The sequence below is a fragment of the Lissotriton vulgaris genome, chromosome 1_1, assembly GCF_964263255.1.
Source record: "Lissotriton vulgaris chromosome 1_1, aLisVul1.2, whole genome shotgun sequence".
In the NCBI taxonomy this organism is placed as follows: domain Eukaryota; kingdom Metazoa; phylum Chordata; class Amphibia; order Caudata; family Salamandridae; genus Lissotriton; species Lissotriton vulgaris.
The window spans coordinates 1,997,506,880-1,997,519,928 of record NC_141685.1 but is presented as its reverse complement, the minus strand read 5'-3'; the positions used below and the strand labels follow the sequence as shown (position 1 = coordinate 1,997,519,928).

At 51.2% G+C, this 13,049-nt stretch overlaps 2 protein-coding genes across 6 annotated transcripts in view; both read right to left on the bottom strand.

Moving 5' to 3' along the window:
- The window catches only part of NUDT5 (nudix hydrolase 5), a 238,037-nt gene that overhangs the window by 15,581 nt on the left and 209,407 nt on the right, over positions 1-13,049 (bottom strand). The gene's annotated exons all lie outside the window — the stretch shown is intronic.
- On the bottom strand, positions 4,239-5,249 carry LOC147751519 (serine/threonine-protein kinase PLK1-like). Its single transcript, XM_086919900.1, has 2 exons — positions 5,020-5,249; positions 4,239-4,721 (listed from the first exon to the last, which is right to left on the bottom strand). The coding sequence occupies exons 1-2, from the start codon at positions 5,203-5,205 to the stop codon at positions 4,644-4,646; spliced, it is 264 nt and encodes an 87-aa protein (XP_086776026.1). The 5' UTR covers positions 5,206-5,249; the 3' UTR covers positions 4,239-4,643.

Below are 13,049 nucleotides of genomic sequence, written 5' to 3'. Positions count from 1 at the left end.
TGGGGAGAGTGCATCAGTGAAGGGACGGTACCATAAGAGGCTGAGGAGAAAGTGCAGCAGTGAGTGATGGTGCAGTGGAGGAGTGAGGGCTGCAGCCTGGATGGGGGGCGAGGCTGAGCACAAAGTGCAGCAATGAAGGGACGATGCAATGGGGGGGCTGAGCAGAGTGCATCAGTGAAGGGACGGTGCAAGGAGAGGCTGAGGAGAGTGCAGCAGTGAAGGGACAGTGCAGGGAGAGGCTGAGGAGAGTGCATCAGTGAAGGGACAGTGCAGGGAGAGGCTGAGCAGAGAGTGCAGCAGTGAAGGGATGGTGCAGGGAGAAGCTGAGGAGAGTGCAGCAGTAAAAGGACGGTGCAGTGGGGGCTGAGCATAGAGTGCAGCAGTGAAGGGACGGTGCAGTGGGACTGAGGAGAGAGTGTAGCAGTGAAGGGATAATGCAGTGAGAGGCTGAGGAGAGTACAGCAGTGAAGGGACGGTGCAGTGGGGAGGAGGAGTGAGTGCAGCAGTGAAGTGACCGTGCGGTGAGAGGCTGAGGAGAGTGCAGCAGTGAAGGGACTGTGCAAGGAGAGGCTAAGGAGAGAGTGCATTAGTAAAGGGATGGTGCAGGGAGAGGCTGAAGAGAGTGCAGCAGTGAAGGGATGGTGCAGTGAGAGACTGAGGAGTGCACAAGTGAAGGGACGGTGCAGGGAGAGGCTGAAGAGAGTGCAGCAGTGAAGGGACGATGCAATGGGAGGCTGAGCAGAGAGTGCATCAGTGAATGGACGGTGCAGGGAGAGGCTGAGCAGAGAGTGCAGCAGTGAAGGGACGGTGCAGGGAGGGGCTGTGGAGAGAGTGCATCAGTGAAGGGACGGTGCAGGGAGAGGCTGAGGAGAGAGTGCAGTAGTGAAGGTATGGGGTAGAGAGAGAGTCTGAGGAGAGTGCAGCAGTGAAGGGACAGTACTGTGAGAGGCTGAGAGAGAGTGCAGCAGTGAGTGATGGTGCAGTGGAGGAGTGAGGGCTGCAGCCTGGATGGGGGGGCTGAGCAGAGAGTGAAGCGATGGCGCAGAGAGAGGCTGAGGAGAGAGTGCTGCAGTGAAGCGATGTTGCAGTGAGAGGCTGAGGAAAGTGCAGCAGTGAAGGGACAATGCAATGGGGGGCTGAACAGAGAGTGCATCAGTGAAGGGACGGTGCAGGAAGAGGCTGAGGAGAGAGTGCTGCAGTGAGAGGTTGAGGAGAGTGCAGCAGGGAAGGGATGGTGCAGTGAGAGGCTGAGGAAAGTGCAGCAGTGAAGGGACGATGCAATGGGGGGCTGAACAAAGTGCATCAGTGAAGGGACGGTGCAGGGAGAGGCTGAGGAGAGTTCATCAGTGAAGGGACGGTGCAGGGAGAGGCTGAGGAGAGTGCATCAGTGAAGGGACAGTGGAGGGAGAGGCTGAGGAGAGAGTGCGTCAGTGAAAGGATGGTGCAGGGAGAGGCTGAGGAGAGAGTGCAGCAGTGAAAGGATGGTGCAGTGAGAGACTGAGGAGAGTACAAAAAAAGACAGAGCCATATAACCTCCACTACGAGAGTAGGAAGAGACACTCTGAGACAGACACAGAAAGAGACAGACTAAAACACCTAAAAAGACAGAGGCCCGCAACACACAGAAAGGGAGCGACAAGAGAAACTCTGAGACAGACACAGATCTCTCTCTCACCCCCACCCACCTCCCCACAGAGAGGCATTGAAAGCAGATCACAGCCTCCAAGAGACACTCTGGGACAGACACAGATCTCTCTCTCTCTCCCCCCAAACCCCTCCCCACAGAGAGGCCATTGAAAATAGATCACAGCCTGCAAGAGACACTCTGAGACAGTCAGATTTATCTCTCTTTATGTCTCTTCCCTCCCTCCAATCAGCGCAGGAGATTGTGGGTAGACAAATATTTCTGTGAATTACCTAAAACTTCTAACGCAAAGTTCTTCTATTCGTCTTCCACTCTCTCTGCACCCCAACACTGCTGCACCCCGCTTTACTCATTTTAAGTGAGTTGGGGAGACTCCTTGATAACCCCGCACATATCCAAAGCCCCCGAGCTCAGGCCCGGCCCGAAGGACGCCGGGGCATGCGCACTGCGCTCCTGTCTATCTGGGAGTTAACTCGAAACACATGTGCGCTCACATTTCTGAGCAGGGGAATAACAAAAATGTCAGAGCTCAGGCTCGCCCCTCACAGGGACCAGGACACCGAGCTCCGCCTGACTGAAAGCAGACTCCAGGCTGACGGGAAAGACCTGATCACAGCCCCACGTGGAGGCGAGGCCTGGCCACATCAGCCGTCACTTCATTCTGACAACGGCACATGTGGTACAAACATAACATTCATTTGAATGTTAATCTTGACAGAAGGGAAGGATTGCATTGCCCTGGACACGCACGCGGCCATGCACACAGGCACGTCCACACACAAATGCTTTCACATACATAGGCAAACACACACACACCGATGCGCGCACACACACACCTACACATACACACAGGCAAACACCCTCACGCCCAGTCGCGCACACACACACACACACACGCACACACACAAATGCGCACACACGACCAGACACGCGCACTCACACAGATGCACAGACACACAGATGCGCACACAAGGCCGGGCACGCACACACACAGACAGATGCACACACATAAACAGGTGTACACGTACACAGGCACACACACACATATGCGCGCACACATACACAAATGCGCAAACATCCAGGCACGCACACACACAGATGCGCATATACACGCACACACACACACATGCGCACACACGCCCAGAAACGCACACACACACAGATGTGCACACACCCAGGCACACGCACACACAGATTTTCACATACGCCCAGAAACACACACACACAGGCATGCGCACACACACCCCCACACAGATGCGCGCACACACACACACACACACAGATGCGCATATACATAGGCACACACTCACAGATGCACACACACACACGCAGATGTGCACATACGCCCAGGTACGCACACACATGAAGATGGGCACATACGCCCACTCATGCTCACACAGATGCACACACATACACAGGCACACACACATAGGCACGCACACATACACAGATGCGCACACACGCCCAGGCACGCACACACACATACATGTTTCCGTCTGCGAGGCTGGGAGAAAGAGTTAATTCCAAACTCCCCGAGTAGTCACATCTAAGATAAGAGCAGAATGTTCTACAACAAAACTGCCCAATCAGAGGCTCCGGCAGGAAGTAGTGTCAGAGCTCCAAGGGGCTGAAAACAGCATTTCACAGCAGCAGAAAATACTTAACCAGAACTACACCTTGAAAGAGAGGCCCATCAGGGTTTGTTGTATTCGGACTAGCGCAAAAGGGACACAAAAATAACATTCCTTTTCAGTTAATAATGACAGCAGCCCCTACTATTTTCGATCCCCCCCCCCCCCCCAACCCCCTTCATGCTCTTGCACGTGACGCTACAGAGCAGCCCGAGTGAGAAGAGCATTGTACTTCAGCGGAAATATCTGAATTAGACGCGCATCTGGAGGCGCCAGCAGGGCTTTACATGGAATGAAACTGGGCAGATGCAAAAAGGGGCGTGGCTTAAAAATATACGTGCATAGTGCCCCCCTCCCCCCTCCCCCCCCCCCGGTATTTTGCTGCTTCCGTCATTGCCCCCAGATTTAGAATACAATACGTAACATTACACCTACAACAAGCCAGGACTATGGGCTTGGTCATTGGTTCTAAGTTGTGTAAGATAAATAAGAAACAACCTTGGCTCCGTTGTATAGAACATTGAAAATGCTTCGGTTTTGAAATGATGAGATAAGAGAACCAGTCTCTCTGAGATTACATCATATACAGTGATGGTCGGCACTGCGGCAGAGTTAACATTTCTTTTTTTCACCCTCAGGGTGAGGGCAAAAACGGAGAGCCCGATAGGAACTCGTCTCAGCAGCTGCTCTTTAGATCTGCCGGTGCTGCGTACCAGTAGGACCCCGCCCACTTAAAACACTGGGTTCATGGTAAAAAAAACAAAAGCTGTAACATGTTTACCCAAGTCTTACCGTCCATATTTGTCAACAGACCTCATTCAGGCGGAAAACTCCAGATTTCTAGAGCAGAAAAGTGGCTAATGGTGGCTGTCTCCTGACTGAAATTGCCACTGCTGTAACAGAAGTCAGTAGGACGGATGCATATTCCCGATTCTGTTAATTTATTCAAATCTCCCCCTTACCTCTTCCGAAATGTTGGCATGTGTGCCCATCGGTTCCCGATTTTCGGCCATGCTCTGAAAGCTGCTCCCTGGACCCTCTGACGCAGACGGGTGAATGGACTGCGGGACTCCGCATCTCACCAGGGCGGAGGACTGGTGCAAGGACTGCCGGTCTCCGCATCTCACCAGGGCGGGGGACGGATGCAAGGACTGCCGGTCTCCGCATCTCACCAGGGCGGGGGACGGGTGCAAGGACTGCTGGTCTCCGCATCTCACCAGGGCGGGGGACGGGTGAAAGGACTGCCGGTCTCCACATCTCACCAGGGCGGATGGGGTTTCAGCAGATGTCCCGTTGCCTTCCCCCTCCGGAGGCCGAGCTGTGCTGGAGTGTTCACAGGGACCTGCCCTTTTATCTGGAAATAGAAGTCAGTTCCCGCCAAATTCCGAGCGCGGCTTTTGCTTCCCCCCTCGGGGGCTGAGATGTGCTGGAGCGTCCACTTTTATCTGGAAATGGAAAGAGAATCAGTTCCCGCCAAATTCCGAGCGCTGCTTCGGTCCAGCTGTTGTAAACAATCACCTGTTACACCCCTTTTCGTCTCATGCCTGTGGTTGCGGCACTTTCTGGAAATTTCACGGGTGATTGATTTAGACATGGGCGAGAAAGTATCGCATTATTATTAATGAAGTTTTATATGGGGGCATAGCATAGCAGTCCTATAGGCCTCCCACTAATGTTACCAGCCACAGCTCCCCCATAAACTCCCACAGCAGCAGCCCTGCGGCCTGGAGTGTCTCTGCTTACCCTGTGCCGGCACAGCTCCAGCAGCACGTAGACGAAGTGCTGGTCCTCGAAGGAGCCGCAGAAGCGCAGCACGTGCGGGTGGTCCAGGCTGGGGTGGATGGCGATCTCCGTGCTCAGCTTCTGCTCCGGGTCCCGCAGCCGGCTCTTGAGCACGATCTTGCAGGCCAGCAGCTCCTCCGTCTCCATGTCCGAGACCTCGAAGCACTTGCAGAAGCTGCCCCTGCCCAGGAAGCGGCCGCGCTTGTAGCGCCGTCCGGTGCGGTGTGGAAAATTAGGAAAAGTGATGTACATAAGCAGTGTTCATTTGCCTTTTTTTCACTCCTCTCCCTGTAAGCACCATGAATACCATAAAATATTGACCGCATCACTCCGCCAGTAAAAGCCCGTACCCATATGTACATGACAGCCATTCTAGGCACCCTGGCCTTTTTCCCGCTCATTAGGATCACCGGCTTCCCTTCTGCGCGTATTTGAAACCCCCCCCCCCTCTCTCACATGCATAGACCATGAAACCCTCTCCCTCTGCGCGACCCTGCCCTGAAAGGCAACCCTTCTGCTTGACCCACGCAAACCCCCCATTTCCTCTTGAAAAGGCATCCTTCGCCTCAGCTGACATAGCCCTCCCCAGCTGCACCTGACTGCCCCCGCTCTCTCATGTACGGGTCATAAGACCTCTCTCTGTGCGACTCTGTCCCTGTGCACACCCTGGCTTCCCCCCTCCCCTTCTCCCTCACACGGGCAAGTCATAAACCTTCTTCTTCTGCAAGACCCTGTCCTTGGGAGTCACGGCCGCGCCTGACCAGCACCTCCTTTCCTTTCATGAATAACCCCTCTGTTAGTAAACCCTCCCTCCGCGACTGACTGTCCACACATGTCTGAGGTCATCGCCTAAGCCAGGAGATACTGTTTACTGCTTATTGTATGGAGTCACTCCTCTTCAAAGGACCCACTATTGATCCTGGCCACCCCACCCCCCTGGGCTACGATCAGGCGCACACATCCTAAAAATTGGCGGAACACTCAGCTGCGTGATTACCCTCCCCTCTTATCAGCAGGTCAAGGGTCCCTATTGTGAACATATGTGGGGTAGGATTGACACGAGGATTATGGGGATGTCTTTTCCTTGTTTCACAATATCGTGATTGTAATGCCAAGTGTTTTGTAAGGTATAAAAGAAGATGTCTCAGCTCACTTGTTAGAGCACCTCCCGATGACACCTTGTTTCGTGTCGGAAATGACAGGCTCTCCTCATGAGTAATAAATCCTGTTCTTGTGATTCCTGCTCCCAGCGCCCGTCTCTTTATTTGGTAACTATTCAGAATGGGAACTTAGAGGCGCACAGCGCCAACAGCCTGGGCATCGATGGTAATATGGGCTCCTGTTCCACAATTGGCGTCCCAACGCGGGGTCCATCAGTGACATAAGGTCCAGTAAGAGAGATCCAGACGATGAGGTGAACATCTAAATGATCGGAGTATACCTGCCTTGAGAGGGCCATCGTCCGGCTGCCGATTGAATGAACTTCACCGATTCTGAACGGACCTCTCTCGAGTGACCTACTGTCCTGACTGGAATCCCACAGGACTGCTGCGGTAAAATCATGGAGTAAGAGAACGATCGGGCGCTGGAAGGAGGAAGGCGAAGAACTGCCCACACGGTCCGTTCCGGGTAAGGTCGCGTAAATGCGACAAATTGTGAAAGGATTGTTTGATTTGGATAATACTAGTATTACTCTTTTGTTGGTACCTCTGGAGATTCACCGTCTGCAAACGGAGAAACAACAGGCTCTCCCTTTGCAAGCAGTGAAGGATAGGTAACGCAGACTTTTGTCCCCGTTGTAATCCGTCGTGCCAATCTTCCTCCCCCACTGTTTTCCCGAACTGTCGTTCGTGGATTGTCTGGAGATTCTTTGTCTGCAAACAGGGAAGAACAAGGTCTCTCTTTGCAGGTAGAGAAAGAGTGGGTAACGCAAACCTTTTCGCACCCACTTATTCTCCCCACTGATTGTTTGATTGACCGAACATTGATTGTTCGGTATTGGTTCTTTTGAGGTATTCGCCGCCGGCAAACAACGGAGAATAGAAATATTCTGTCTAGTCTTTGCCCGCCGTGATAAGATAGGTAGTGCAGACTTTTGTCCCCGTTGTAATCCGTCATGCCTATCTTCTCCCCACTGATTGGTAGCCTGTTTAGCCCGGACCGCTTATTAGAGATGAACCATCCAGCTCCACTGGAGAGCACACCTAATAAGGACATGTTCATTAAGTGTGGACTAGTCGCTATAGCTTATAATAGGTTATGGCATAAAAATACAAGAAAAAGAGTTGAGCGAAATCAGTAGGCCACTGATGAGTTATCAACTTCGCTAAAAAAATAAAATAAGAAACGTTAGAAATAACCCGCAATAAGAAACATAAAAATGGCGAGGGAAGACAAGCTTGACACCAAGGCAGCCACGAGGTAGCTAGGCTCCATTGCCTATTCCTGCTCCAAACATGTCTGCCTCATTGCCCACCACGCCCAAATAACGGTCACATGAAATAGATACAAATCAATAGGTACCTACCCCCATTCCGGAAGCTCCCGAAGTGCAACAGGTCCGCGGTTACGCCCATCCGGAAGGCGAGGCCTCGATGCGTGCAGGGCTCGGCTGGCCGCAGTCGGAAGGGGAGGCTGTAGGGTGGACGGCACGAGGAATCGTGGAGGTCTCTCCCTTTCCCCTCTTCTGCTGCCCTGCAGGCCACAGGGGGGGGGGGAGCTGTCTTGCCTCAGCCACCGACCACCCCCCACCCCCTCTCTTGCCTGATCTGGCCATCGACGAGGACCGGAGCCAAGGCGAGGTCGGACAACCCTGACAGTTGCAGATAGTCCCGCCACATGGCAACGCCTGAGAGTTACAGGTAGTCCCGCCACATGTCAAAAAGGGGGGTGATGTCTTGCCTCAGCCACCGACCCCCCCCCCCCCCCCCCATCTTCAATAGCTGGCACGGCCAATACCGAAGCGCTGGAGCCGAAGAACGGCGCGGGGTCGCTGGAAGGGGGAGGCGGCGCGAACGACCCTCCCCCACCTCCCTCCAGGTGGAGGCTTCCAGCGACACCCCAACGCTCTTGCTTAAAGAGGGTCCACATCGAAAAGCGGTCTTTTGCCCGGGACGGGCACACGCCCCATGCCTTCTCTCCTCAACTCTGAAGATTCTATGAGAGCCGGGGGCCCCCCCCCGACCCCTCCGCATGGGCGCCCCCGTCCCCCTCACTGGGAGTCGCGACATCGGCGCACTCCTGCCGGCGCCAGCCTCAGTTTGGAAATGACTAAAATCCTGCAAAGATACAGATTTGTTCAGTTCCGGTGGAACACCAGAATGACCCGGTAGGAAAAGATTGTTGCCTCCCTCCCCACTTTTTTGACTGATGATTCATATTGTTAGTCTGCCACCCCATTTACGAAAACTTCTTGAACTGCCAAAAGAGGTTCTGGTCCAACCACGAGTCATTGGAGACATTCTGACTATACTGGAACCTGCCTGACCTCGCCCAAAATGGCGCCGATACACGAAACGAAACTTTCAAACTCCTTGTTCACCCGGATTGCTCAAATCTTGATGCTCCGAGATATGTATGCACTTTTTGGACAATGAAAGTCGATAAGATGGATAGTGATTATGTGCTTAGAGAAGAAAGCAATGTAAGACAGATATTGATCATGTGTTGGGACAATGAACTGATTTAGGGTGGGTACTAATTATGATTGGGAGCAATGAATTGGTGTAATGTAGGCACTGAGTGAGCATTTGGATAATGAATTAATTGAAAAACTGAATTCTTGACATGCATCATGCTTGCCCTGTAGGAAAGTTCGATGCGATTTTATTGCACTGCTGCACTTTATGCAATGAACGGCCACCAACTTCGTTCCTCTTATGTACAGTTCCAGTCTGCTCCGTGGCCGGTCCACTGGGTTGTAGGCCCGTATTTGTACATCAACACTTTTTATTAAAGGAATTTTGAAAAAGAAAGTATAATTGTAGCGGTTGCATTAATGAGTTTTGAATGTATTACTACTGTGAGCGAAGAATAAGTATGATTAAGGCTGAAGGTTAAAAAGGGCCCGATATTTAGCAGCTACATTATGTGTCACAGGCAGCCGGAAAAGTGTTTTAGACGCCCTTAAATGACACCACAGAAATGCCACCTGACCGCCACCCTTGCACGCAACCTAAAGGGGTCGCGACCAAGTGACTCATGTAGATACGCAGATCGTCAATGATTATCTATCTGACACTACTGGTCCCACTGGGCTTAAACGCCGAGATGGTAGAGAAATGCACTACATGGAGATAGGTCGAGTATGTGGTAAGTAAAAACATTTTCGGACTACTGCATGCTGATGTGGTTTGAATGCTGCCCCCACCCCCTTCTTTCTCCTCCCTTCTGCAGGTCGCGTCGGAACGACGACTGAAGTATGGAAGAGCGATGATCAAACAACCGACGAAAAGGGAAGGAGGGAATATGAGCATAGCCCTTATGTTGATGAGTTTTTAAAAAAAGACGTAGACTTAGACATGACTGTTCCTTCTTAGAATGTAGCGACTGGGAGGATGGACTGACATAGAAACTTGACGGGTACTGTATGACGAAAATTGACTCGAAATAGCATGTTAAATAATGTAACTAGACGTTTGACTAGATAGGGAAAGGACAAAGAAGAGTGCCGGGGTAAGGATTACCAAGGCACCACCCGTCTGGGAAGTTAGGAATGTTGCTGATGTTCAAAATGTACCGCCTCCTTCTCACACTCTTATAGATATAACCAAGCTGTCCGACTGTTCTCCCGATCCATACCCGCCGTTGCCTCAGCCTGGAGAACTTCCCACCAAAGGAAGAAACTGAAAAATGGTTTAAAGATCCAACCGTGGGTAAATAGCCCCACCAGGTTAATTTCTGACCGGCTGTCCGAGGCGTAAGTATTGGCAATTGAGAACGTTCGCAAAGATAGCAAGCGAGAGGGAAAAGGAGGGAAAGGTAAAAAGAGCTAAGCACGTAGGTAAATAGGATATTAAAGATACGTATGATGTAAAGATAGATCTTTCTGGCCAATATTAGTTTTATGTTTTGTCGTGAATGTCTTATATATGTAATACATGTACTGTCTTCCTTCGTCTGAGTTTGTGTGTGTGTACTGTAGGGATTTATGTCCTCCCTCTGTTTGCGTCTCTCCGTTACCTGACCCCCTGCTGTTCTGTGTTGTGAGCGCACTAAATGACCTATTTTCGTACACGTCTCTCTCTCTCTCTCTCTCTCTCCCCCCCCTTATCTATCTCTCTCTCTCTCTCTCCCTCTCTCTCTCTCTCTCTACATGTCATACGTGTACCGAATGGCTCGTTTAGATTGCGGACGACTCTCACTCTCTATGAGAGTCTCCCTATTTCCTCTTCCTTTTTGTGGTAAAATTGTGCCCCTCCGGCACCAGTCTGATTGGATACTTATTGAACGCGAAGGTGTTCAGCGAAATTGACCGAAACTAAAATGATCGTATCTCGCCATATTACTACCTCTCCTTTCTGCAAAATGAATGAACTCGAATTGGCGGAGAAGGAAAGGACAGGTAAGACGACTAAAGTCCCCCAATCTGGCCTTTTACAGGGGAACTGTATGTCAATGGCACCTTATTTTTTTGTTCATCAGAGACGAACGCCAACGTCTAGATTGACCCCCAATGCCCAGATTGCCCCACCCCTTTGCACCCAAGCGCGAATGCCCGAAGCATCCCCGCCCCACTTGATTGACCCCAGCTGCTGTCCCGGATATAAACATGATGACCATGAGTAACTGTCGTCCCTCGAGAAAAACCTGTTTTACCCTGACTCTCGATGATAGCGCCCCCGCCCTGTTTGAAAAGGTTAGCCAGCCTTGAAGGGAAATGTTAGACTTTAAAGGCTCAGGTTAGAAAGACGAGTCTCCCTGGAGGTTCCGAAATGTTGAGATTGATGAAATGCACAGTTGATAAGAGTCTGACTTTTCTCCATATGTGACATGAATAGACGATGAATAAAACTTGGCATGAACTCAGTAGGAATGCTGACATATGCACTGCTTGGTAATGAACATCTGACTGTGACCGATGAGCGTATCTCCCAAGTGCGTAGGATTGAGGGAAGAATTCACATGCATAAATGTCTTCTCCTGACCAGTTCTCTAAAGCTTGTTTTGTACCTATTTCAAAGATATACGATCACCGGAGGAGAAGGGTCGGACGTGACGTACAGCCTGGCTGCAGATCTTGAGACACATATGACCTCGACCAAAGGTGGAGCTGCAGAGCAACAAGATACGGGACGAGACAGCAAATCCAAACGTGGAAAATGAAACTTGACGGGCTGCCCTGAAGCCCTCAGTCTGCTAACCCACGTGTGCCTGAAGCCTCCGTCCCCCTTTTCAAGCCCGATTGATGGGCCTGCCTGCTTGTTATCCTTTGCTCCCTTGGTCCCATTGGTGTGTCCCAGGAAATCTGACCCCACTCCGCCCTCTCTCCTATCGACTATTTGAACAACACACCCTCTTTTCCATGTGACTTCTTGCAAAAAGGAAGAACAGCATTCAGGTTGGAATAGGGTGTTGCCACGGAAATATAGGTGCCGAGCATAAGGCGCCACTAAAAGGATTATTTAGGGAACAGGACTGTGGTCTAACAGCAGAGGACTGACCGCACCCTGCAACGCGTAAGGATAGATCCGAGCTGGACCTATAGCTCCACCGCCGGTGCTCAACAGCGCCAACTGAAGGACACGGACTAGAGCCTACCAGTGATGGCTCACTGCTAAAAAGACACTGGGACGAAAGGATCTTGTGTATTGAACTGAATTCCGCCCTCAACTACTTGGTCAAAATGTTCATTGGTCACATTTTTAAGTCAGAAACATTTATGCTGTGTAGTGCGTTTGAATGTTAGGAACTCGACAAATGCAATTTCCTATGTGCTGCATTCTGGCCATCACATCAACTGTCCATGATTATATGCCAAATGTTAGTATTGACAAATGCTAATTCTTCAACCGCGCCTGTTTATATGTACCCCCATCAATTACAAAAATGAACTCTGTTATGTAAAAAGGGGCGACTGTGGAAAATTAGGAAAAGTGATGTACATAAGCAGTGTCCATTTGCCTTTTTTTCACTCCTCTCCCTGTAAGCACCATGAATACCATAAAATATTGACCGCATCACTCCGCCAGTAAAAGCCCGTACCCATATGTACATGACAGCCATTCTAGGCACCCTGGCCTTTTTCCCGCTCATTAGGATCACCGGCTTCCCTTCTGCGCGTATTTGAAACCCCCCCCCTCTCTCACGTGCATAGACCATGAAACCCTCTCCCTCTGCGCGACCCTGCCCTGAAAGGCAACCCTTCTGCTTGACCCACGCAAACCCCCCATTTCCTCTTGAAAAGGCATCCTTCGCCTCAGCTGACATAGCCCTCCCCAGCTGCACCTGACTGCCCCCGCTCTCTCATATACGGGTCATAAGACCTCTCTCTGTGCGACTCTGTCCCTGTGCACACCCTGGCTTCCCCCCTCCCCTTCTCCCTCACACGGGCAAGTCATAAACCTTCTTCTTCTGCAAGACCCTGTCCTTGGGAGTCACGGCCGCGCCTGACCAGCACCTCCTTTCCTTTCATGAATAACCCCTCTGTTAGTAAACCCTCCCTCCGCGACTGACTGTCCACACATGTCTGAGGTCATCGCCTAAGCCAGGAGATACTGTTTACTGCTTATTGTATGGAGTCACTCCTCTTCAAAGGACCCACTATTGATCCTGGCCACCCCACCCCCCTGGGCTACGATCAGGCGCACACATCCTAAAAATTGGCGGAACACTCAGCTGCGTGATTACCCTCCCCTCTTATCAGCAGGTCAAGGGTCCCTATTGTGAACATATGTGGGGCAGGATTGACACGAGGATTATGGGGATGTCTTTTCCTTGTTTCACAATATCGTGATTGTAATGCCAAGTGTTTTGTAAGGTATAAAAGAAGA